At 43.7% G+C, this 26,160-nt stretch overlaps 2 protein-coding genes and 1 long non-coding RNA gene across 10 annotated transcripts; 2 read left to right on the plus strand and 1 right to left on the minus strand.

Annotated features, from left to right (window-relative positions):
• Positions 1-510: 510 nt before the first annotated feature.
• Positions 511-14,127, minus strand: FAXDC2 (fatty acid hydroxylase domain containing 2). Of its 6 annotated transcripts, none has more exons than XM_074838644.1 (10): positions 12,746-14,127; positions 9,992-10,054; positions 8,834-8,881; positions 5,848-5,939; positions 5,641-5,744; positions 4,802-4,923; positions 4,270-4,475; positions 3,265-3,370; positions 2,048-2,214; positions 511-818 (listed from the first exon to the last, which is right to left on the minus strand). In XM_074838644.1, exons 3-10 carry the CDS (start codon positions 8,879-8,881, stop codon positions 662-664), a joined length of 1,002 nt encoding a protein of 333 aa, XP_074694745.1. In that variant the 5' UTR covers positions 9,992-10,054; positions 12,746-14,127; the 3' UTR covers positions 511-661. The 6 variants fall into 6 exon arrangements, with proteins under 6 accessions (XP_074694745.1, XP_074694741.1, XP_074694743.1 ...); XM_074838640.1 differs by lacking the exon at positions 511-818 and having other exon boundaries at positions 1,625-2,214; positions 12,746-12,866; positions 13,044-14,127; XM_074838642.1 differs by lacking the exon at positions 511-818 and having other exon boundaries at positions 1,625-2,214; positions 13,044-14,127.
• On the plus strand, positions 5,938-10,284 carry LOC141929336 (uncharacterized). Its single transcript, XR_012625000.1, has 3 exons — positions 5,938-6,308; positions 8,369-9,434; positions 10,158-10,284. It is a non-coding gene; the product is annotated as an uncharacterized LOC141929336 (long non-coding RNA).
• A 3,234-nt stretch (positions 14,128-17,361) lies between the features above and the next one.
• On the plus strand, positions 17,362-25,337 carry CNOT8 (CCR4-NOT transcription complex subunit 8). Of its 3 annotated transcripts, none has more exons than XM_074838862.1 (7): positions 17,362-17,422; positions 18,382-18,581; positions 20,149-20,342; positions 21,773-21,934; positions 22,745-22,889; positions 23,561-23,671; positions 23,985-25,337. In XM_074838862.1, the coding sequence occupies exons 2-7, from the start codon at positions 18,465-18,467 to the stop codon at positions 24,132-24,134; spliced, it is 879 nt and encodes a 292-aa protein (XP_074694963.1). In that variant the 5' UTR covers positions 17,362-17,422; positions 18,382-18,464; the 3' UTR covers positions 24,135-25,337. The 3 variants fall into 3 exon arrangements, with proteins under 3 accessions (XP_074694963.1, XP_074694962.1, XP_074694964.1); XM_074838861.1 differs by lacking the exon at positions 17,362-17,422 and adding an exon at positions 17,434-17,514; XM_074838863.1 differs by lacking the exon at positions 17,362-17,422 and adding an exon at positions 17,804-17,939.
• Positions 25,338-26,160: the final 823 nt, after the last annotated feature.

A 26,160-nucleotide genomic window follows, 5' to 3' on the forward strand; every position in this document is an offset into this window, starting at 1 on the left:
GAGGGGCAAACCCGCTTTCTGCTGGCAGACGCTCATTTGTGGAGCGGAGATGAAGACCTGACAGCCTGGACTGACCATGAAGAACTGCTGGGGGGGAGTCAGGCCTCCCTAGCACGTGCAGGGGAGTGTTTCTAAAGCGGTGCCCCACTGACTTTCCATGGGGTTGTATCCCATATCCCAGGTGTTCAGAATCTCAGAAAAATAGTGGTTTTAATCCTATCAATGTGGTTACAGTGATCTTGCTGGTATTTCTATTGAGTGTTGCTGAAAGAGGCCAAAGCATGGCCTGTGAAAACTGAAGTATTAAAACCTTAATAACGAGAACTCCCCAGGAGCTCCCCAGAGCCACGTGGCCCAGAACACAGCTGGCTTACACACAGGCAGCTAGAACCATGGAGCAGTGCAAGTAATTCAGAAAAAAAAACCCCACACTCTAAACTTTGTTTAAAAATAGCTTTCTAGAGGTTTTCTTGTGTATTAGGTAGAAAATAACAGGCAGCAAAAAGGCAGTCATCTCAAGTAGCATGTTTAAGTTCAGCTTCGGGTTTCATTACATGTGAATAATAACTCATTTCCCAATTAAAATACTATTTGGCATAAATCATTGTCTCTCGCTCTGCTAGTCCCTGGGCTCAGAAGAACCACAGGCTGCTGGACTGGCTCACTCTGCTCTCCTGGGTGCCTCGGGGATGCTTTCCGAGAGTGGCGTGAGGCTGAGGAGGACCCTGTGTCTCTGGTAGGCTTTGCTTTGTCTGAACACTGTATCGGTTCCATGCAGATAATCCAGCACTCCCAGGACTCCATAGCACTGGTTGAACCTGGAAACCAAACGGAGAATAAACATCATGAAGTTACTGGGCTTGCCTCGCCCTTCCTGTTTCCATCTCCTTTCAGAGCCCCAATGAGCCGTCCCTGTGATTTCTGGTACTGCCCCCACCTCCCTCGCCACCCCAAGGAAGCCTGGGTGAAACTTCTCCCACAATTTCCCTCTGACATCGTCGTTACCAGAAATTGTGGCCCTGAACACCAGCCGTGTCTCTCCCGGGCAGCTGGGAGCCGCAGGAGCAGCGGGACAGCCACACGGCCGTGTCCGTGTGCTCCTGGAACACGGAGCTGCTGTGTGTCCAGCACCGGGGCACCGGCACAGCCTTTCTGCCCAGAGAGCGTCTGGGCTCCTCAGGGATCCATGTCCTGGCATCAGCCCAGCTTCATGCAAATGACTGATAACAAGAACTGGCACTCTGGTGTGGGTGTTGCCCAGCATTTGGGTGGCTACAGAACTGCCACATTGGCTGTTTCTGCAGAAGAGGCACATTGTTGGGGGAAGCGTGTGTGAATGCAGCACACAGCTGGGAGCCAGGAACGCTTCCTCCACTCCTGTGGTACGTATCCCTGAATGACCTGCTGAAACTCTGCTCTCTCCAGTGCAGGAGGAGGCTGGGAATCTGCCAGGAAGGGTTAATTGCGATTGTTTGGGCAAGGTGTTATCTGATCAGTGTTACTAACCCCAGTGTATGGGAGAGGGACAGACTGGGAGGCTCCCTGCAAATTTATTTCGGCTCTGTGACTTGCCCTTGCTCTGTCTTTGTTGTAGATCTCATGCAGTTTCCTCTAAATTTCTAGGAAGAGCCTTGCAGAGGACTGCCTCTGACCCTGTGCTTGTGCTGGGGAAAGTCCAGGTGATACCTGCTACTACAGAATCTATGTGCTTTCTTTCACATAATCCTGGGAAACTTGAAACGCACAGCCTCGACTGTGGTGTCTGTGCTTTGGAGAAAGTTTCCAAGTCAGCTGATGGAGGAGGGTGGGTGTCAGTGAGGTGTCAGGCAGCTGTGGAGGCAGAGGGCTGGAGTCCTCTGAAATCCCCTTCTTTTATGTGCTTTAAGAACTGACAGCACTCAGCCCGCCACAGGCGAACTGGAAAGGCTTCTCTGCTTGTACCCGAGTTACGCAAACCTGCTGCACCCTCAGAAAGGAGCTTTGCCTGTCGGCAGTGCCAGGGCGCAGGCGGGAGGGGAAGGACAAGCTGAGCAGTGCCCAGACGTACTTGAAGTGGTGGAAGTCGTGGAACTCCGGCGACGGTAGGAAGGGCAGGTGGTAGCCGCAGTGCGAAATGCTTGTGGTTACGAGAGCGAGGGAGAACCACGCTGCGATCGAAACAATGTGAGACCCCATGATCATCGGGCCAGTCATGACAGGCAGGGTGTTGGAGAGCTAGAAATGAGAAGCAAACTCGACCTCATTAATTGGTCCACAACAAGCAGACTCTCCTCTAGGAGCTGAATTGTTTCATGTGGGTGATATATCGCATTGGTTTTGTGCAAGCAGCAAAAGGGAAGATCCGTCTGCAAACACCTTACTAAAATTACATAATCATCAAAGAAGTCATTTACTCTGAGTTTTACTCCCTGCAAAACGTAGTCACAGCCCAAGTTCCGTAAGCTTGTTGTAGAGATCAAACCGGGGGTGTGCGGACAGCATGATTCCAGTAAATCTCCCTGGAGTCAGAGGTCTGAATTTCACCTTCACCTTGGAATAATGCTGGAGCTGCTCTTGGGAAACCCAGCTGTAGAGGGCATGGCCTGGGGGCATGTGCAGTCGAGGCAGCCATGTGATGATCCCAGCTCCATCACTTCATTGTGTCCTACCAGCAGCACAAATGGCTGTCGCTGCCCAGACCAAGCTTATTGCACCAGCTAGGCTTAGCCGGACTCCTGAGTATAAAAAGCCATTCTGCTGCCCAAAGATTGTCAATTAGGGAGACTCACAGTGCTGGTGCCGCAGCCCAGGGCTATTGTTAACAGGAGATGGTATTTATAAGAGGAATCTGAAGGTGGGATGGGTTTTTATGAGAAGTCTCAGCTGGAGCAGCACTGGGAGCCACTCCTGCAAACACTGATCCCAACCACCAGCATGAAAATCACGACAGAATTCTGAGTCCATGCAGTAACCCAGACTGTGCAAGTGTCACATCTCCTGCTGAAAGCACCATCTGGCTCCCAGCCCTCTCTGTGCTCAAGGAAGCACCGTTCAGTCAGTTCCTTATCTGCTGGAGGCCCTTGGATCTGTGCTCTTAAAGCTAGCAGAGTCCCGTGTAAGCTGGTACTACAGCTAAGCCTCTTGGCAGTGCAGCTTAGCTTCCTCTTCCTAAGAAAGAAGAGTCTAAGGGTGCATTTGCTTTTCTCCTGTTGGCACTCCTCCTCATCCCACAGAAATCCCACTCCGTGCAGAAACTGGAGGGGCACCATGGGAGAATCCACTTACTATGTGCTCTACTGGGTGAGCATAAATGGAGACCACGCCAATGGGGGCTGTCCATTCGTGGTGCTTCTTGTGAATGTGCTTATACAGCAGTGGGAGGTGAACAAACCTAAGCAGAGAAAACAGAGAAGGGCAGGTTTTGAGCACCACAAGAAAAGAACATAGTGTAACATAACGCAGAATTTCTGCTGCGGACTCGCTCATGTCTCCTCTTTAACGTAAAGATTTCAGAGCAGCTGGGAGTAACAGTGTAGGACTTCTGGCTTCCCTCTCTCTCTGTCTTTAGCACTGAGCCCTCACTCCATTGATGTGTCCACTGGCTCATGTTAAAATTAAGTCCAGATAAATCCCATAAATCAGTCTCTGAATGACTCATTTGCTCAAACCTTGGAGTACTACTTAGGGGAAGACTTGCTTTATATTTTCACTGTTTTGACTTTTCCTACTGGCAGCTGTTAGAGTCAGAATTTTAGGTTTTGTGGGTCCTTCGTAAGAAATGGCTTTTTACATTTTTTGTGTGCATTCATCCAGAAGAGAAACCTACATATTTCTGAGAATGCTGCCCCTGCTGCTGCACAGTCTTTTGCAGGCTTTTTTCTTCCTTGCTTTAGTTTTTTCCTCCAACGTTGGTGTCCATGCTTAGAAAGCTCAACAAGTGAATGGGAGATCAGTCACTGACCTTTTGAGCTTTTTTCTTTCAGGACAGTTAGTGTTGTTCTTTTCTTTTTTCAAAGAATACTGGGTCACAGCTTTTGTGTAAAGCTACCTGGTTTATTTCTTCCTTAGCTTCTAAGCTGCTCCACCTTTGTAATTTCACCCATTTTTGCTTACTGTAGTTACTGGCAGCACCAAAGCCTCATGTTGTAAGCGTGGATTTCAGGACCTGTAAGCCTTCCCATATAAATACAAGACTGGTGGGGATCTAGGACTATTCCTGTTGCAGGAGGTAGGTATAAGCTTAAAGGCATGGAGGAAAACAAGGGAGTCCTGTTCCTGTGCTCGGCTCACCTGTGTGTATAATAGAAGAGAATTTCCTCTATTAAGGTGAAGATGCTTAGTTCCACAAGAAACCAGTGGAAGGTGGGTAATTCCTTGCTGAATGTGTTGCCCCACCATTTCATGACGTAGAACATGGGCACAAGCATGGGTAATGAGATAAAGAACTGATTGCACAGCGCTGTGTAGATGGCTTGGCGCAATTTCTTTGTGTCCACCTGCAAAAGAGAAGTCAGGACTCGAGGCTAACTCAGAAGCAATGCAGCTTTGAGTTGGAAGGTTAAAGAGCGTTAACATTTGTAGGCAGTTTCCATATTAGTTTTGGGATCAACTTTGTAACAAGCAGTCAATCCAGATCAGATCAGTAGCCTAATTACAAGAACTGCCTTCCTCCCTGCAGTGGATATACAAGACTCAGCTTGACTCTCCTTAAATCCTATCTGGTTGCAAGAGGAAAGCATAACAGGTTCTTCTCCCTGCTCCTAGCCTAAGAGACTGCAGGAAGTGTTTAGCCAGCAGAAGAGGCAGAGTGAGAAATACTTACAGGATCATTCTTGCCCAGCTGAATGCGATAGCGAGTAATGAAAGTTGGCTTTCCTGTTACATCAGCCACCATCAGGATTCCATTGAAGCCCCAGAAAGCCAGGCCAGGCACCAATGCAGCCCCTGTGGTGTGAGGAAAGGGCAGAGATGTGTGAATAAACTGAGAGCTATGGCTAAATCAGAAACAAAATACACTGGCGTAGAGAGGACCTTGCTGGGATCCAGATATGTCAGGTGCGTATCCCCTGCCCTGAGATGCTTTAAAAAGGAACACGGGTAAGTTCTGACCTCCAGGTAAGACCTGGGGAATGGGGAGGAGGTTAGAGTGGACAAATGTCTCGTAGGTTGAAACTTGCCACAAGTGAGGCTAACAAAGGGCTTTTCTGAGAGGCTGCTGGATCTCTGTCATGGGTGGTTTTTAAATACAAGTAGGATAAGGTTGAGCTGATCCCTTGGACCTTGCAAGGTCCCTACCAGGCTTGTTCACCAGCTGTTAATCACAGACAGAGAAGAGTTTTATAGGTGCTACAGCAAGAGTAAAATTCACTAACTTTACTAATTTTCAGTAATTAGTTTTATTGAGTCATTCACTTCTCACAGGAGCAAAGTGTCTTCACAGGGAAGCCATTTCAGCAGCAGCAAAAAGATTAAATTTTTAATATGTATGGGGGGTCTAGTGGTGAACCAGTCCACAGGCAGCACAGTTGCACTTCATAGGCAAAAAGCCTACACGTGCTTTTTTGGTGGGAGGATTAGTGAGTTTGGGAAGGCATGTCCATGTCCCCCTTTTAGACGTAATACCTGGATGGTTCCTCCTACAGCAGAGCTGTTAAAACTCACCGAGGAGGAAGATTGTCCACTCCTTTCCCTCAAACAGGTAGTAGAACTTTAGCCATGATGTTTGCCAGAAATGGCCTAAAGTGTCCCAGATATTCTGCACGTACCTGTAGGAATAAGCTTTTTTGGTTGCCCATCTTTTCATCATCCGCTTTTTCCCTTCTCCACGGAGAAGTTTCTCCTCAAGCCCCTTTGTTCGAACAATCTTACCCAGAAACAGAGTTCACCAAGGCAGTGAATATGAGCAGGCCTGTACCAAGGACGCAGGCAGTGATCTTCATGGCATCCCAGAGCTTCTCTTCCTGTGAGCAAGAAACAAGTTAGCATGTGCTGGTGCGCCCTACACTTGCATTTTTTTGTATTTGAAATGCAGGAGGTAAAGGTAGTTCTAAGATGGCCTGTTTTGTTTCACAGACTCTGTAAAGAACATAATAACAAAGCTGTTACAGGACATTGTGTGTAACTGAGGGGGAGAGTACACACACATCCGTCTGCCGTGCTTACAGAGACCTGAAGTGTCACTGACGTGGAATTTCTCTGGAATAACCAAAGGGAAAGGACCACTGATTCTTCCCTCTTTGTTTTTATTTGGCACGCTTCTCGGTACCTGGAGGACTATAACGTAAGGGGCTTCTGGATAACTCAGAGCAGTAGGAAAGGAAGACCTGGGGGTAAGAAATGGTGCTCCATCTCAACACCTCCCTCCCTCAGTATTTTCTCCCTGCCAGCATCCAGTCTGCTTTCTCCCCACAGCAGTCAAGAACTGCTGTGCTCAGATGATCTGATTACCAGCTCCAGTTAATCCAGAACCACTCCTCTCAACTTTCCTCTTTGCTTTGAAGCCCGATTCTGAAGTCAGGCTCACATGCCCAGAAGCTATCTACAGGGCAGAGACCAGAGGTTATACAGCATAACAGAGGTTTAGTACAGGATATTACCTTTCCTTGCATAATTCACTTTGCTGTGCCTTTAAGCCATCACAGGTACAACTCAGCTGTGGTACTGAGAGTACAACTTGGCTAGTAGGTACCATGTGCCATCTGTATACAACAACTGCACATTAACAAGGAGCTAAAATACTCAGGTTCTCAGAAGTATTAAGTTCTCTAAATCCCTGCTCTCAGTCACAGAAATATTATCTACTGAAGAAATATTCCTGTGTACAGCATAAGGGCACCTGTGATGTTAGCATGACTCTCTTACCACAGTAAGGATTTTAACTATATAAAGCAACTACAAGAGAGTAAGAAAATTACCAGTGAGACCTTTTGATTCTAGGAATAAGTATATTCAAAATGCAGTATTCAATATATTTGAGCATTTAGTTATTAAAACCGAGTTGTTCAGCAAATATATGTCAAATGTATAATTAACTATCTGTCTTTTAGAGTAGCCCAAGTTGGAACTGGTTCTGGAGTTCAGCAATCTTAGTTTGGGTTTTCTTGGGTGAATATGCATTATACGTACTTATCTGCAACATACAGGTTTAAAAAAAATAATCAATGCAATTCCAAAATAATACAGTGTAATAACCAGCTAGTGTCTTGTTCATTACTCTGTCCTTCCTGTTTTTTAACTGTGGTGGTGTGCTGCACAAACAAACTGGAGTAAAAATAGCATGATTCATAGTTGCTGTCCTCTTGTCTCCTGTCAGAGAGGACAAACAAGAGAGACAGCACACTAATAAATGTTGAATGCAGGTGTGTTTAGGGTAATGCAATATAGAGGAATCCTCTCTACACAGCTTTCAGTGCTAAGAGCTTCTTTAAAATTCTGTAACAGCTACAGAACATTAAACGTTGCCCAGGACTTGTCAGCAATATTTATCTGTCCCAGGACAGAACTTTGCTCATTAGCACTGAAACTTTCCTCATTAAAACAAACAACTGTTTCCTCCTATCATCTCTCTCTCTTTTTTTTTTTTTTTTTTTTTTTTTTAAATCAACTTAGCAGCTGGAGAGGAAGTAATTTAAGGGACTCTTGCCCTACAGCTTGATGTTTGTGAACCCTATAGGTTTATATTAGAAGCAATGTGCTCAGTTGCTGGCATTCTCTCTGGGTGTACTGAACTACAAATGCAAGGCTGGCAAAAGGCACCTATTCCAGCTTCAGATAGTGCAGGCTGGGTTCTGGGCTGGAGATTTGCTCTCTTAGCAGTTTCATACTTCCAATTGCATCCATGTTATGCCTCACATATACTGACATGAGATAAGACTTTCTTAATCTTTAGACCCTGGAACACCATCTACATATTCTTCAGGAAAAAGGTTACAAAAGCTATAAAAAGCTTTTAGAGATTTTTAACACAATCATATCCTATAAAACCTTCTTTCTCCTGGGATGAAGGAAGAACATACCAAAGAAAAACTCTGATGTCTTACAAGTGTCAGAATTTTTAGTTAGACCAAATAATATTTCAGATTGTTTAACATTTTCCAGCTGAAGAACTCAAGAGTTTCAAAAACTAGCAACTCCTAATACTCATCAGATACTGTGTATGTCCTGCTTTGAGATAGGAGAGTACCTAAAGCTCAGTACTTAAGCTATTTTAAAAGCCCTTTGGTTAGAAACTGTCTTGTTTTGAGGTTGTGTTTTTATTGCACGTGATTACGTGAATGAATCCCACACAGTATAATTACATGAGCTGTAGAAGCAGAGAAGTTTACATAGAAAAAAAAATCTTGTTCATCAAGTCCAAGTGCTAACACCCTGTTTCTCTTCATGCCGACAGCTCCAGCACAGTAGTTTCCAAACTCTGATCCATGGATTGCTTGAGATCTTGCCCTTAAAGGGCTCGTACAAGTTGGCAAATTCCTGAAGTGTGGAACAGGGCTGCTGCCTGCAAGGTAAAGAGACTGGGGCACATCAGCTGGGAAACATATCGTTAAGCAGGACCACTTTGAGGACTGGGCCCAGTTAGGTGGCACAGCTTCTGGTTACAGGGGAGTGTTGTGGTCTCTTGCCACGCAAGCAGAGATAACAGGCCCTTCATCACTTGGTGCTGTAGCTGCAGTCCACTGGAAGGGAAAAATGCTGGAAAAATGTTGCTGTAGTGATAAGAGATGAATTCCTAGTTGTGCTAAAGTGATCAGAGCGTGGATGTGTCTGTCACTTCTCTTAGAAGATGATTCAACACATCCAGCCTTCCAAAGCACCTGCATAACGCTTCCTTTAAAAGATGACCTTGGGCCTTTACCTGCTTCTGCTGCTCCGCTGTGGTGGAATATCCAGAGTCTCTCTTCATCTGAAATAAAAGGTGATCTAAGTAAGTGAATCTGGTATAGCTGGAGAGTGGAAGAATACATAGCTGACAATAGCAAATCCCCTCAACTTCGAGTTCAGTTGCAAAACTATAAAATATTTACTCTCTGTGCTCTGTCCTGTCCTGCCATGGAGCAAAGCTGTGCTCTTGAGAAGAAAAATCCCCTTGTTTCCTGATGAGTTAGTATTGTCCCAGAAGACTAACAGGGATGCAACAGTAACAAAAATGGGAGAACAGCCAAAACCAAAGCTTTTGATCGTGGCACTGGTGTGTTGTGGCAGGGCTGCCGCCCTTAATCTGGCCCAGGAATACATTACACCCAGTAAGAACTCCAGCCCTCCACAGACTGCAAGGGAAGGATGATACGGGACATGTGCTCTTCCATAATGACAACATGCTGTTAGACTAACAAGGATGAAAATAAAAATCCGACTACAACAAAATGAGTTTGTGCTGTGAAGAATTAACACAGTAGAGCCCCACACAGCCTTCACTCACGCGGCAGAGGAACTGTAAGTTACAGCCTAAACACATGGTAAGTCAGAAAATCATCGTTGCTTCAAGTCCAGCTACGGTCAGTTTGAGGGTTTGAAGTCCTAAACAGACAGGTTTTGTAATAAATCTCCCTGTATTTGGCTCTGGCTTGACCATTTCTTGCTGGTTTTGGTAAAAAAAAATCAAACCCAAGGTTTAAGTAGCTGTTAGGGCTTCACGGCTGGCCACGGCCATGGAAGTATCTGTGTGTATTTCAGGACGTGCTGTGGCCGTCCTAGGGATGATTGCATAGCTGTTTTTATATTGCTGCACTCTTACCATAAATTATAATTAGCAAAAGCTAACAAAACATTCTTTCAGGTTTTCTTGGTTTCACCTAGTCTTTAAGAACAAACACACAAATTCTAATAATATGAAGGCCAGATTACTGAGGAATGTAGAATTTAATCCGCTTTGCTTTTCATATTCAGAAGAATATTCAAGCATGGGCAAACCGTGTTACCCAAGGTAACAAATGAAAGCACAAAGACAGCAGAAAAGCACATACAAAGAAAAACAGTTGGAAAATTATGCATTAGAAAGATGATATTCTATTACCTTTATGATGGTAGCAAGCCTCTTGGGGAGTACTCTTGCAGCGTTTCAAAAAGGAAGAATACACTGCCAAAAAGAAGTCCCCGTATTAGCCAGGAGGTTATATTTTAGCTTTGAAATGATAGCTTTCTGGGTACATTCTTATAAATGAAACTCTGTTTATTTACAGGTGCTTCCAGCTCTATTTCTCTACGTTACATGTTAGTATGCGAGTCAGAAAAGTTGGACACCTTCTTCCTGCTTGGGTTCCTGCTTACTCATGGACAGAAAAGGACAAGGCCAGATCCCCAAACTACATACTTTACTGGAAGAAACTGATGTTAAATGGTTCTGAGAAGAAAAAAAAATTCAGGCAAAAAGTGATTTGAAACTTGAAACCATGAGCCTGAACTCCCATCCCTCTGTTTCGACACTAGGGCTGTATGTACTCCTATGGGAAATGCTAACTTTTGGTAGCAGCCTTAAAAAAAATAAACAAGTTAACTTTGTCTCCCTTGGCCAAAACCAGTAGTGTGAGAGGTGCCCTAAGGTGCTATTGCTTAAAATGAGAATGTGTTAAGGAAGTCACAGCATCCTAGGACTTCTTGTCTTTCCCCAGATCTACAGCTCCTCACTCTAGACTTTGTGAGCTACTAAAGTCAGTCTACGAGATCTTCCATACCTTTTTTTTCCTCTGATATATCAAGTTTACCAACCACAACCTTACTGAAAAAATATAGTTGAACTCTAACATATCTATCTGATGAAGAATACCTGTAACTAATCTCAAATAACCTGCTAGCCTGAATAGAAGAGTGTAAGTAACTTGCCACAGGACAAATTGATCTTATCATCATTTCCAAAAGACCTTCTGATCAAAATGATGCATTTTATATTATGTAACATGCACTATATGCCCATCTTGTCACACAGGTCCTCTCAGGGCAGGTGTGCCCACTGTCTCCAAGAAAACACTACTAATACTTGCAATATGTCAAGCTTGAATAATCCATTCCATTCTGAGGCTTTCCTCCATTCCAGCTTTCTTAGCAGGTTGTTAGGAGCCTTGAACAGTTTTGAGTATCTTCATGGAGGGAGATTCCACAGCTTCTCTGGGAAATCTTTTCCAGAATTTGACTACCTTCACTGTAATTTTTTTTCCCCACTAGTACCTAATCAGAATTTCCCTTGTTATAACTCATACCCCTTGCCCTTTTGTTGTGCACTTCCCTGTCTTCTCTACGACTACCCAGTAGGGAGCTGAAAACAGCAATATGGGACAGTGCAGTAAACAGTGTTGGCCATAGTTTTCTGTGGTTAAAGAGATTATTCTACTCTGACCTCGTAGTAGACAACATTAGATCTCCGAGAGGCACACATAAATGGGGTATCTCAGTTAGCTGCTTGCTGGAAGGCTGATGCTCCAGAATGGTTCCTCTATACAGCAGTCCTGTGTCAAACCCTGCTCAATCCTTGCATGCAAAGAGCTAGAAAGCAGAGTACAGTAGAAAATGTGACTCTGCTTTGAGTTTTTAGGAGGAGAAAGCCATTGCTTGACTGAGTCTCAAGAGGCAAGAGTTAAAATTATAATCACGTTTCTAGTAGTAGTCCTTTTAATATAATCCAATTATGATAGAATTCTTGCTTGCTTCCATCATAAGAAGTTCAAAACAGTACTGCCATGCCTGCTTACCCTCCCTCTCCCCAAAAATCTCACTATACTACCTTTATTGTCACATTTACAGGACAAAATTTTACATTATTTACACTAAAACAAGATAAATTTTGATGGATTAGGTTTTCCCCAACATCTCATTACCTACTCTTTTTTGTCGGCTAACATCTCTTCTGATTCAGAATACACCAAATACATTAAAAAAGCATTCGTGTAACCATGGCTGTTTCAGCAAACAAAAAAGCCATTCAACTGCTTGGCACTGATCTCATGTTGGCATGTTATACAGCCCCAAAGCAACCAGTGAAGATCCCGGCTGCCTGCAGCTATTTCCAAATATTAGCTAGAAATGGTGCTGTTTAAAAAGAAGTTCCTTTTTAGTTATTTCAAATTAGTTAACACAGAATTTGATCCAAACCAAATTTACAAGCCTGAAGTAAAAGTAATTGTTTTTCCAGTCAGTCTCTTGACATTAAAGGGGAAACATACACTAGTCAATAAAGAATTCTAATACTTTTTTAAAAATTATTTTTCCCATGTACTTCATCATTTGTCCAGTAACTGTTCATTAAGTCACAGATCTGTTTTCACCAAATTTTCCACTTCAGGTATCAGAAAAAGCTAGTTTGCCTGAGTCATGTTTTAAAATGCTCAACATAACCTGAAAAGGAAAGAACTGCTGTATTTTTTTACATCTGTTTCAACGTTTACATTCTTATTTGTGTCCCATCCCTGCTGTCCCCTAACCTTTCTGCTGCTCAGACAGTCCCAAGATGAGGCTGCACAGTGCCCGCTTCTCCTTGTTTGGCACCCAGCGTTGTACCCAGCATTGCATCCTTGTTCCGACACCAGGCAGAGCCCTGCTGCTGACAGGCACAGCTGAGGAACAGGGTACGTCTGCTGTGACGGACCAGCTGCCTACCACTGTTCCTCAGTATTCCTTTCTCCCTCCTGCTTGAATCTTCTGTTGTAGACCTTACTTCTCTGGAATCAACCTTTACAGTGCATAGACAGTGGAAAACAACTGCGTCTGAGAGAAGAAAGGCTACGACTATCCATGAAAGTATAGAACGTATAGAAAGGAAGACATAAGGACAACTTACCTGGTCACCCAGAAAGTTGCATATCAGCCACGCTATTTGGACAGACACAGGAGTAGATGTCGTGTTTGGGGGATGTCCTACTGTGCCAAGCACTGCACAGATCTGAAGGCAACCACAGTTCCTAAAAAAGCTTACAGTCGTACTTTACACAGACACATGACATTGCCTTTTAATGATTTCCTCAAAGTTTCTATCATCTTTTCAAGCTGCTACACCCCTGAACTCTGGCTGCCCATTCTGTGCTTAATCTTTTCAAGCTGCTACACCCCTGAACTCTGGCTGCCCGTTCTGTGCTCACCTCCTGCTGATGGTAGTCTAGGAGAGGTCCTTTGTGTCTATTCAGAGCCCAGAGTTCAACTCCTCACCTTTCACTACTGCTGTGGAAACTTTATGAGGGTTTGGGCAAGGCGAGGGGGGTGTGTTTCCAAGCAGGAGCTGGCCGTCCCCTCCCAGACAAGTCATGTGAAGCCAGTGCCATGTCACTGTTAGTACTGGCAGAGTTCCCTGTGCATATGCGCATGCTGTCACTCAGTCAAGCGCCTGGAATACATCTCTGCAGGTAAGAGTTTTTCATCAAGAGTTAACGGCTGTATCTGAGAATAAAAAGCCACCTATACCTTAAAGGTAAGTAGTTTTTATAATGCACCAACTCATGTTTTGAGTACAAAATAGCTAGTGCCAGTGCAAGTGAATGGGTCAAAGGTGTATTTGTTAAAAGCAGTCAGGGTTACTGTGGAATTTGGTAAAAAAACAGCAGTCCAGTTTTCACTGTGTTGTACTAAGTCTATAAATTACACCAACACTGTTGCTACACAGCGTCCTCAACCAGTTACAGGTATTGGTTCCATCTGTAAGGACAAGATGCAAATAGGTTAGAATGTGCTTGGGCTCAGTTGTCTTTAAATATGCTGTTTACAGACCATAAAGTCTGTAATTATGGTATTGCGGAGAGCAAGATGTGATTTGCAGTAACGTTGGTCATTATTATGCAAATGTGGCCCCAATCTATGTTGCTTACCTAATAGACAGTGCCCTATTATGGACTGAGTTCTGAGAATTGAGGGAGTTACTCGCCATAACTTCCCAGATTTATATTTCCACATGAGGAAGAACCTCTGCCTCACAGTATATATGGTCGTTCACAGGTGAAGCAACACACGCTCTTGTCTAGTAAGCAACATCTCAAGCTGGCAGCAGCTAGAGCTGCAGAGAGATCTGCAATCGTGGATAATAGTGGTGCCTCATTGTCTGCGCCTGGTTTCTTGTACCTACTACTGCATCTTTATTTTATCAATTAACTTTTTTCTGGAAGAAGAGTATTGCCAGGACTCCCCTCCCAACCTCACGCTGTTTGTCCTCTTAGTGCAATAAACATTCACTGTGGCTTCATTTCAGATTTAAAACTGTGTTACTGTTTTCATTGACACTTTCTCTTGACTAATCCAAACTATTTCCTATTGGGGAAAAAGTCTGTAATCCTTAGCTCTTGCTACTAATTGTTATTTATCAAAGACAGCAGACTCAACAGGGAGGAATGCGATTCCTTCAAATTATTTACACACATGCAGAGGAGGAAGTGAAAACTGGCATTTCAAGAGAGGAGTGCTATACGAGTGCTGTCCTGAGCTGATCTTTATTTGGACTGGGGCTTGCACTGGGAGGACTGTTCACCCATTAGCCAAAACCAGGTGATAAGCCAGTGAATTTCACAGTCCTCAGTGTTTCTTTTTAACCACAGTTCAATTCTGACACAGGTTATCTCTGAAATATTTATACCCAACAGCAACAGACAGCTCAGCATGTTAGTCATAAGGATGTAAATATAATTTACCTTCTGCCTCAAGTCTGTGTCTAGCGCCGGCTGGCAGTAATCTAGAAGTGGCTTCTCTCTGTTGGCTAGCCTGTGCCCTGCACTGGTGTGCTCACCACGGACACTCCAGTGTTTGTGCAATCTTTGCTGAGGCATGTAAGAAGCCTGATTTCATCTTAGCAGAAAGGCGTTTTGATCAGACACTTCATAAAATAACTTCTCTTTGTTCACTCCCCACAGTTTTTGTAATAGTCAGTTTCTTTCGCTGTTTGAAAAAAAACCTTAGGAGAAAAACTATGAATTAGCCTTCAGGATTGCACAAACCCACACTGATATTTCCTCTAATGTTGAAGAGGAATCTGAACTTAGCGCACGTCACCTAATCAATAATTACCTGCATTCTGAATATTTCCTGCATATTTCCAGCCACCTGCCAGGGCACACGTGTGCCACCACCCAGTACTGCGGTGGTACACTTTGGAAACATCTGTGGGGCAATGGAAGGGTTAGGAAAATGTAAATGATGGCCTTGCTGTTACAGTTCAAACACGTTCAGCAACAGTTGCATCTTTTAACTCTCAATTCATGTTTTAAGATTTCCATAAGTAAGTTTTCTACCACTTGTGGTGGTGGTACCAAGCTCTAAAGGAAACGTGCAACCATTTCAACAGGGCACGATCCAGGACATAGAGCTCAAGCTGACTTACGTGAAAATGTTGAGCTGAAGCTCTTTATTCCACCTTATGATGTAGCAGGTCTACACAAACTGTTTTGTTACTGTGGTCTTAACAGAACCGTATAGAGGGTGTGAGGACTCTTCAAGAACCTTCTTTGGAATGCTGGACCCAGAAGAAAGTTTGTTAACTTCCAAATATGAGAACAATGAGACTTTTTTAAAGAGCAGGGTGCCTTTTCCAGTGGTTCTTCATCTTTATTAGCCATGATCAAAAACCCAAATTCTGATCTCCTTAAGCAAAACATGTTTCCAGCTCTTACCACTAATGTTTGTAAACATCCTTGAATAGCTTTTTTTTTTTTAAACTACATTCAAACTGTTAAACTTTACAAGCATAATATATCACAAGTGATTATTTCCTGCAATACATTTTTATTAGAGTAACAAGGCACACGTATTTTTGGTGTCCTGAGAAGATTCATCCTCTCTTTTTCCCTGGATTCAACGTACCTTCATGCGCTGGATTTATGAACCAGAAAAATGACATATGCATTTTACTTTGAACTCTTTAGGAAAAAAAAATTTCTAACCTTATATTTACAGAGTGCTGTAATCCAACCTGATATATTTACCTGCTAACAATGTATGTTTTCTTGCACAAAATCCCAAACTCAAGTGACCATGGGAAGGAAGGTGATTACTTTCTGCCAACCTAGCATATTGCATAATATATAAATTATGCAACACAAGAGACGGCAGAGCTGAGAAGGCAAAATGGTAACTATCTATCATCTATGAAGATAAACTTTGAATCAAAATAACGTTCAATAATGGGATGTCATAAGATGCTGACAGCACCAAGTTCACTTGATAGAGAGCAGTACTCAGAAAAACCTCTCCTTTTCTAAAAGTTGTTTCTGCTGAGTTATGAACATTAAACCTGAGACACCGAACTATGTCTGAAGTGTCAAAGATACCCAGATTTGTTTTTCCAGATACCTGTAACCAAATGGTAGGCAAGTAGCCCAGATCCAGTGAGAGGAGACTCCCAAATGGTGCGCAGGTAACAACTCTGTAGCAGTACTAGAACTGCAGTATTTTATAACAGATGCAACCCTGTCCAGAAGGCAATCTAAAAGAAATACTATCTAAGCTTAATTCTTAGTAGACAAGCTTCCAAATAAATTCAGTATCTGCAGTCAGCATCAGCCAGCAAAGCAAGTGTTGGCAGCTATGTTACACTGAGAGTTACATTATGCTGCTTTACTGGATACAAACGTCTGTTGCTAATGCAATTTAAATAGCATTTCTGGAAAAGGAGAAGTCAGCCTAAAAGTTTGCAGACACAGCAGGTACTTCAATGACGACCTCTAAGCTTCAGCAGAAGGCAGACCTTCCTCAAGTAATGAGCTTGCTACGCACTACAACGTATAAGCAACACGTGCCAGGAAAGCAGCAGTTTGCCCTCACGGCCTTGAACAGTTTGCCCTCACCCCGCTCCGCAGCCCAGCGCGCCCATGGCCAGGCCAAGCGAAGGCCTGTGTGTCTGCGGGGAGCCTCGTGCCTCGCAGCGGCCCAGGCCTGGCGGAGGCCGCAGCCTGGCTCTCTGCTGTGACCCGTTCGTCTCTCTTTGGTGAGGGAGGGCTGGACGCTATGTCTTTGGGGGACGCCTGGCACTGTGCCTGTCCCGGGGGACCCGGCTGCGGGGTTGCTGGGGGGCTCCCACGACGGCATGCCGGAATTCCACCGAGCCTATGGCCGCCCGGCCTCGAGGCCCCTGTTTCCTCAGGGGGAAGCCGGCCCCTAACTATCTCCCTTATCTCTCCCCCCCGCCCGCGGACTTTGGACTCGCCCGCGGCTCCCAGAGCAGGGCGCGGCGGGCGAGTCCATGAGCCGCCCGGGGGGAGTGTGTGTGTGTGTGTACACAGCCCAATCCCAGGCCGGCGGCTTTGCGCAGGCGCACTCCGCGCGGACCCCGCGTGGCGCCCCGCCTCGCTCCGCCCCCTCCCCTCCCCTCCGCGGGAGCGCGCGCGGCCGCCGGACAGGCGCGCGCAGCAGCGCCCCCCGCCGCGCGCCCCGGCGGCCGGGCCATATCTCTCGCGAGAGCTCAGCAGCAGCCCGGAAGTCCCGCCCCCCCGAGGCCGCATCGCGCCTGCGTGCAGGGAGCGGCCCGGCCCCAGCTTCCGGGCAGGTAGCGTGGGGGCGGGGCAGGCGATGGGCAGCGCCGGAGCGGAGGAGTGGCGGGGGGGACTGAGGGCTGGAGCGGCCGGGCGGCCCGAGCAGGTGCGGGCGGGGCGGCCCCGGCCGCTGTGTGGGGACCCCCCGGCTGAGGGGAAAGGGGCGGGGGGAGGGGGCGGCACGTCGGCGGCGCCCTCCCGCTTCCCGATCGGGATGAGCCGCGTCCGGGCGGCCCCGGCCCTGCGCGGGGCTGGCGGCGGCGGGATGGGCCCGGCCCTGAGGCAGCGGGGCCTTTGTCGTGGGCTGAGGAGGGGGGGACACCCCCCGTGGCGGCGGAGCTGTGGCGGCTGGGTGAAGTCCCTCCGACCGCCGCAGGCAGCTCCGGGTAACGGCGCGCAGGGCCCGGCCGGCGGTCGCAGCGCTTGAGCCCTGCTTGCAGAAACCCGGCGTCGTTTTGCCCGTGTTCTTGCCGGAAATGGTAAACAGCCGGCGGTTTATCCTGGTGCAGCACTGCTGAAGCTGCCGTTAGTGTAAGCTGAAATACCGTGCTCAGTGTTCCCTGAATTACATCAGAGAAGCTCGTGTCTATAAATGTAGTCTGTAACGCATTCTGTTACTGTCGGTAAAGCCTTCACAGTAGCTGAGTATTAAATGTGAAGATTCCCTGCTTGTACATCTGATGCCCAAAGTTTCAGACCTTATGCCAGGAGAAGAAGGAGGACAGGGAGAATGACTCTTTTCATAAATGACTGGACTGTTAATTGTGCATCCACTCTTGTAACTGGAACAGAGGCTCTAGATTTTCTTCTCATTCAGCATGTTTACAAGAGGCGATGAAAACAAGAAGTAACTTTGTGTAAACTTTAAATGGGCTATTTGAAGCTGAAAATGGAAGTGTGACTGACTCCAACAGAGTTTTATATGTAGATCTTCCCTCATATAAAGCATTATTTATTTATCTGTTTAATGCAGCACACTGATAAGATCACGCAGCTTGCCATTCTACGCTGTCATCTGAATTCAACATCAGCTGTCTTAACTGTGGTCCCTGCAAGATGCCAGCAGCCCTTGCAGAGAACAGCCAGGTGATCTGTGAAGTATGGGCGAACAATCTGGAAGAAGAGATGAGAAAAATTCGAGAGATTGTTCTAAGTTACAGCTACATTGCAATGGTAAATATTTCATACTTGGCCTAATTGCCTTAGTCAAGGGTGGGTTTTTTTTTTTGGGTAGGGGAATAAGTTGATTCTTGAGAGAGAAATTATTTCCTCCTAACCCTAGTCAAACGGATCTAGAAGTGGTGAAAAATAAGCAGTTCAGTAGAAACTTTCCATAATTTAATACGTGTAGCGTTGAGTATGGACTGAACTAAAGATGGGGAAGAGAGAGACCACATTAAAACCTGAACTCATTTAATATTCAGCTATTCATAATTAGTTTGTGCAATAGAAAAATGAAACAGATGTACAGCTGGGTTTAAATCTTTAGTTTTCCACTGGTGTATTTGTCCTTTGAATACTTTTTCTGGTCATGGAAGATGCCGTGGTCCTGTAGGACAAAAGGTCTGCAAGTGACAGCTAGGCAGCCTCCTTTTTAACGAGTTCAGATGTTGATTCTTAGTGAAGAAAAATATTCTGGGTGTAGGTATGACAATGTATTCAGAAAGTTTTACTTAAGATGACCAGAATCTCCTTTCAGGTGGGAAGAATCTCCTCCTGCTCTTAAAAGTCTCTCTACTTGGCAGGAGCCAGTTAGGTACATAAATAACTGGGTTTAGTTACGATATTGCCAACTTTGTTATGTCAGCTTTGATTAGGAATGCTAAACTTCAAGATATGAAAAGTCCTTAATAAAAGCATGGCATAAAAAACATGCCCCTGCAGAGTGTGTCGTATTTCAGTGTAGAATGCAGTTGTGTAAGTGAATATGACTTTTTGTTATCATATGTCAATGGAAGATGAACTTTCTTGCTTCTATTTGATCTTACTGGCAGTGTGCTGATGACCTGTTTTAGTGGCTGTGCTGTAAGAGTGGACACAAAAATATCTTGGGCAAGGGAGAGCTTTTGTCAGATACACAGGACTGGATTCTTCATGAAAATTTTTGCATACGGTCTAGTCAATAGAAGTTAACGTGACCTAATCTGAGAGTAAAAATAGTATGGAAGTGTGGATTTCAGCAGAGATAGCACACACTCACTGGCCAAGTAAAAATGTTTTTCATCTAGTAGATGGTTGCTCTGCTGTTAAGGTCTGTTTTAATTGGCAGTAGTGTTCGTTAATGTGGCATTGGCTGTTCCTCAAAAACGGTGAAGGTTATCACTATCTGGACTATGGAATGAAGATGGTCAGAGTGCTAAATTTAACTTGTATTTAGAACATGAAAGAACCCTGAATTCCATTTTAGGAGGTTTAGGGAAAATGGGAGGGTTAGTCCTTTGTGAGAAAGAGATGTTTATATTATACAGTCGTGTATATTGGATGACTTTGTATGGATGACTGGAAGGAAACAAAACTGAAATAAAGGATACCTGTAATAAATTAATGCAGTAGTTAAATTATGTAGGGCTTTTTTTTAGTGTCTGACTTGTAGCAGATTAAAATCTGTATGAATATGGAAAAGGAGAAAAGAAAAAAGTGATTTTTGCAGAAGAATTCACAGAATACAGTGCTGAGACCTGCAAGTGTGGAACTCTTCATAGACTAAGTGGTGAAATAAGATTTTTCCCTTCTCTCCTAGGACACAGAGTTCCCTGGAGTTGTTGTAAGGCCAATTGGTGAATTCCGCAGTTCCATAGACTATCAGTATCAGCTCCTTCGGTGTAATGTTGACCTTCTGAAGATTATCCAGCTGGGCCTGACTTTCACAAATGAGAAAGGAGAATATCCTTCCGGCATCAACACCTGGCAGTTTAACTTTAAATTCAACCTTACGTGAGTCTCTTGAGCTAGGGAAAATTGCCTGTTCTTTTCTGCTGAAGTGATGCTTTCCTTTGGCAAACGGGTGTCTGTATCTTCATCATCGCTGGGTGATTCTGAGCCATAAAAATTTAGATTGTAACACAGATTATGTGGGAACCTATTTTGGCATGACAGGAGTTTGCAGTATTTCTGGAAGTCAAAGCCATGCTAAAATCCTGTCCTTAATACTTATTCCCTTGATATTATCTATCCTCAATAATTTTGTGTCTGAAACTTCATACATTTTACATATATATGTAAAAATCCATCTCCTTCTGCTAAAAATAAATGGATGTGCTGTTTTCAGCAAAAAGGAAAATACCTCTTTACAGATCCATGCCAAAACTTAAACTGGGATCTAAAAAAAAAGTTGGTGTAATTGTCACACCTGCTCAGGAGAATGAATCTTGTTAAATGGAGTGTGGCAGTTCTTGTCTTCTCCGTACTGCAATATGCTGGCTTACAGTTTAAACAAGTTTCATTATCCCTTTCCCTGTAAGTGTAAAGACAAACTCAGCATAATTGCCACTAGAGCTGCCTGGAAATAAAGAGAGGGTTTATCTGGCACAAAGACACATTTATAGGAAATCAGTCAGTGTTTTTATGGAACTGTCACTGGAAAACATTACAAAGATTTGTAGCTAGTGTGTGCAGATCGTACAGTTCTCGAACCCAAAAGTTGCAGTATTTACTTCCACGAAGTTGTGAGCCTCTTAAAAGTATTGAAATCAGAGTGAAGCGGTTTTCACAGTGTGATCACTTCATTTGACTCCAATTATCATATTTGGTATGAATTTTGCTCTCTGTGTGGTCACGTCCTTCCCTCCCGCCCTCCCTCAAATGAAACAAACTAGTGTGGAAGTCAGGTTCCTGCTCAGCTCTCCACCAAGCATATCCTCACTCATCTTTGTCTTCCTTCCTTAGTCAAGTATTATGCAATTTTGTTTACTCCCAGAGATGGAACTGGAGATGATGATATGATGGTATGTGCTGTGAAGTGAAAAAGAAAAATGTAGACAGGAATGATGCTCAGTGCTTTAGAGTTGCACATCTTCCTATTTTGGAGAACTCCCCGTTTCTCCATGCTTTCATCTCTGGTGCTGCCATTTAACCTTGCAGAAGTGACATTTTTCAAAATGTTCTGTTCTGTGGAAGTGGAATCTTTGGAGTTTGCACTAGCAACAGAATTATTAACTAGTTACAATCACAGAATGTTATGGATGTAGGAGGCTGCAGTAGTGGTATTAAAACTGATGCAATTTGGATTTTCTGGAGACACAAATGTGGAACCCGTAGGCAGCCTACTGGTCACTCCAATTTTTGAAATAGAGTGTGGGGAGAATTTTTTTAAAATGAGCCTGAGTTCGTAGCACCTTGAGTGCAAAGCTGCTTTTCTCCTTCAGGGAAGACATGTACTCTCAGGATTCCATAGACCTCCTTGCCAGCTCTGGGCTGCAGTTCCAGAAGCATGAAGAAGAAGGGATCGATACCCTGCATTTTGCCGAGTTGCTTATGACATCTGGGGTCGTCCTTAGTGACAGCGTGAAATGGCTGTCCTTCCACAGGTACGTCAGGGTGGTTGCTGATGCTGTGAAGTGAGAAACCTCTTTTTGATTGAAATACTGCTGCTTTTGTCCGTGGAGACATGCAGGTTTGAAGGAGAATTGGCAGCTCTGCAATTCTTAAATAAGCTTAAAGATGTGAAGGCCAAGAAGTAAGGGCACTTGGCACTTCATTTTGTACCAGCACTTACTGTGGTCTGAATTTTGTGTATGTGTTGCTTGCAAATCCTTTCGCTGTTACAGTCTTCCCCTATGGAGGAAGTGATTAACAAGTTGAAATGTGATTTCTGGACTTAGTAACTTGCATGCATTAGTAAAGTATGTTTTTTGTTTCTTCTTCCTTACAATGTTGGTAGTGTTCTCAACTTCCGTCTTGTATTTCCTTCCCTGTAGAGGAAGAAATCTGTGTAGTTAAGATACCTTTCTTGTAGTGTTTCAAGTAACTTGATTACAAAGCCTCTGGTCCAAGTGAAAGGACTTGAGAGAGGAGGAGGTGGTGGCAACAGATAAAGGGCTTCCTGCTTTTCTGTATTAGCCCTAGTGACAGAAACTTGCAGTGTGGGGAAGGATGTTCTTCCCAATGGCTTAGCTGCTTCCACAAGAGGTTAGCGGAGGCACCCGGGGAGCATTCCAAAGTCCTGTACTGACGTGGACGATCAGGATGAATTCTGCCTCTGATCCAAAGTTTTATGAATGTCAAAAAACGTTAGGGTTTGAAAGCTACAGCATGTAAAACTCTTGTGAAAAATGAGATATGGGTACCAAATATAGGTGTTGTCTGCTTATCTGGTTTCTGTATGTTTTTGTTTTCAGTGGTTATGACTTTGGCTACATGGTGAAGTTGTTGACAGATTCCAGGTTACCAGAAGAGGAACATGAATTTTTCCATATCTTGAACCTTTTCTTCCCATCTATCTACGATGTAAAGTACTTAATGAAGAGCTGCAAAAACCTCAAGGTACTTGTATCTCCCCAGCAAGCGATGGATGGGCATCAGCACTGTAAATGTACAGTAAGCTGAGTGACAGAACTGCTGCAATTATCATGTCTTAAAACTGGAAGGTGTATAAAAGCCAGTAGTCACACATAAGCACCTATGGCTAAGTTTGTATCTAATAGATGCTGCCTCCCCAGTTTTAGACTTATCAATATGTGTCATATAGGGGACATTCCCATAACCTTCCCGTTTGTGTATCAGTAGTTTCAGAGGCTAATTATAATTCAGCATGCTTATCTTCCCTATGCAAGGTGGAGTGTTTCTTCTTACATGAACTACTACATGACTTGATTAACTGGTAGACACTCAGAGGGTTGGAAGTAATTTATCTGCTGAATCACAGCCTTGTTTGAGTAAAGGGAGGGAAAGATCCAGCATTCGTAAACTATGAATGTACCTATAGTCATCTCAAGCATCCACAGCAGGAAAGCAAGGTACCTAAATTTGGAAGAGTATTTCTGCATTCTTCAAAGTATTTACCACTGTGTTTCACTCACAGCTGGTGTGTGTGTACTGCTGGAATCTTCACCGATTCATCATAGCCAGTGTTTGCCCTCATGTTTTGGAGAAGCATGGCAATTTTGGTAAGAGGTGGATCTTCCAAAATAAAATCTGTTCTGTGCTCATTGCAGGGTGGCCTTCAAGAAGTGGCAGATCAACTGGATTTGCAGCGAATTGGACGACAGCATCAGGCGGGATCGGACTCTCTTCTCACGGGAATGGCATTCTTCAGAATGAAAGAGGTACTGCAGTATTCTCCTTTATGGTTCTTTCCCCAGTTCCTATCCATAAATGTCAACGTGCTCAATGTGTGGTTTGGTTTGGTTTGTTTTTTTGAGTGTTGTGGCCTTCAGGCTTCAATCTGTCAGTAATAGGGATTGTTGATATTGGCACAGACTTCTGTTTACTCTTCTTCCATGTACTTATTTTAATTTGCATACTTCATCTTGGAGGTGGCTGACTTCAAATCAGCTGTTTAATTAACATGAGGTGCTTTCTGATTTAGAGGCACAATTAAACAATACCTGTTTTGTTTTTTTTTTTTAAAATCTGCAGTTGTTTTTTGAGGATACAATTGATGATGCGAAGTACTGTGGGCGGCTGTATGGCCTTGGCACAGGAGTGGCTCAGAAACAAAATGAAGATGTGGACTCGGCCCAAGAAAAAATGAGCATTTTGGCTATTATCAACAACATGCAGCCGTGATAAGCGGTACCCCCCAGCAGAACATGGTTACCGTCTTGGCAGCTGCTGTCCTCAACCTTTTTCCCTAATAGTGTCTCAAACAAAAGACATCTACAGTCTGCAGAAGGCCTGTAGTTTTGCTGAAGAGCTGCATCTTCATTTGAAATGCAGAAGAGAGTTGACTGAATTCCTAATGCCAGCATTTGTGGTTTGCCATCTTTTTAATACCAAGGGCAAAAGACAGAACCTACTGTGAATACCTCTGGTTTTTTCCTCTTTATACTGTACAGAATCTGCAAGGAAGACTTAACAGTAGAATGTTCAGTAGAGCTAAGGGTCTGGAAATCCAGTGAAAATGGACACAGACATGCACACAAATTTGAAAATTGTGCTTTATAAAGCTTATTTTAAAACTTCTGCATGTTGTGAGGGTGACTGCTTCACCTCATGTTTTCTTATTTTATCTTTGTGTAGTCTGTGGAAATTGCTCCCTTTGATCACTGCAGAGGTTTGGGAATGGATGACATTAAAATGATCCTTGCAGCTAAAAATATTCAGAGATTTGCTTTAACAACAGTGGGAATGGATATTACTGGAGCTGATTTGATCAGCTCTCCCTAGTTTCTAATTCTGTATGGTACAGGTTTGACCCATACTGAGCCTCAGCTTAGTTCTTAGGGTATTAAACTGTTCTGAAAGTAGATTAAGAGGCCTAAAGGTTCACCTTTGACAGGGGACTGGACCAATACTCTGATTTCAGTTTTCTTCAACAACCTACAAATGTTACTCTTCTCTTTGCAACACAAGTAGTTCAGCAGATGGATAAATATTTGTTCCTCTTCTCCCCCTTCCTTCTCCAGCCCCTAATTTTACTATATGCTTAACAACAGACAAAAGGGCTCCATTTCTTTTCATTATAAACATCTGAAAAGTAGTTAGAGGATGGAAGAACAACTTGGGATTCTGACTTTTTAAAACACAAGCTACTCCACTATCTTTTTTTTTTTCCCAACAGCTTTGTAATGACATTTCTTAAAAAAAAAAAAAAAAACCAACCAAAAACCCTTTTGGATAGGGCAGACGTAAAATTTTAAGACTTTGTCTTGCATTTTAAACATGCTTAAACAATCCATTATTAGGAGTTGAGGTTTAGAACTGCTATTTAAAATGCTTGTAAATACTACTTGTTTTTAATTTTTGTAAAATAAATTTTTTTAAACCAGGCCTTGTTTTGGATTTTCCATCAAGCACTAAAATTCCCAAAATTCAAGATTTGGAATCTGAATTTGAGCAATACATGCTCAAAGATGTTCAAGTTTCTTCTTTTACCATTTATGATATGCTACTGGGGTAGTTCTTAGTAAAATCTACCTTTGATCTTACTATACAGTAGTTGATGAAAGTTGAGCTTAAGATCTCTTTAGGGGACTTGTATTCTCTTCTGCTCGTCTCCCGGCACAGCTAGCAGTGTGGTGGAGTTTTCTTTCACTGCAGCATAGCCACTTAAAGTGACAAATCGTTTTGCTCATCTGTCCTGTGTGAAGTTTTCCTGCTCCCCCTCAACTCTAGTGGTTCTTGCTTTAAAGTGTAGGAGGGCTGTTTGGTTAAGCACTGGCTCCCCCTCCTGGTTTTCAAGTACTTTGTGCAGAATTTAACAAGTTCCAAGTTAGTGGCAACAAGTTACCAGATTAACACATCTGTAGAAGGATCTTCTTTTAATATAACCCCCAGCTTTCACCGGCTGCTTTTCAAAATGTTCTGAGGCTTTACTCAGTTTGGAGCAGGAAACATTACCAGTATCAAGTCTGCATTGTGACTGGAGGAATCTGAAACAGCTCTTCATCTGAAAAATCCATCCCTCCTACTTTTTTTCAATAATCTTTATTGTACAATAATCTTTACTGTACTTACAAACTTTCTAAATTCATGACCTGCCTCCTATCCTACCATGAACTCTTCTGCTGCATTTAAAAGCTTTGAGAAATTACTAAGATAAATGCTATGTTCACTAAAGCTTATATAGCCTTGTTCTTAGGAAGAGTTAGTT

Source organism: Strix aluco, chromosome 13 (genome assembly GCF_031877795.1).
Source record: "Strix aluco isolate bStrAlu1 chromosome 13, bStrAlu1.hap1, whole genome shotgun sequence".
Classification (NCBI taxonomy): domain Eukaryota; kingdom Metazoa; phylum Chordata; class Aves; order Strigiformes; family Strigidae; genus Strix; species Strix aluco.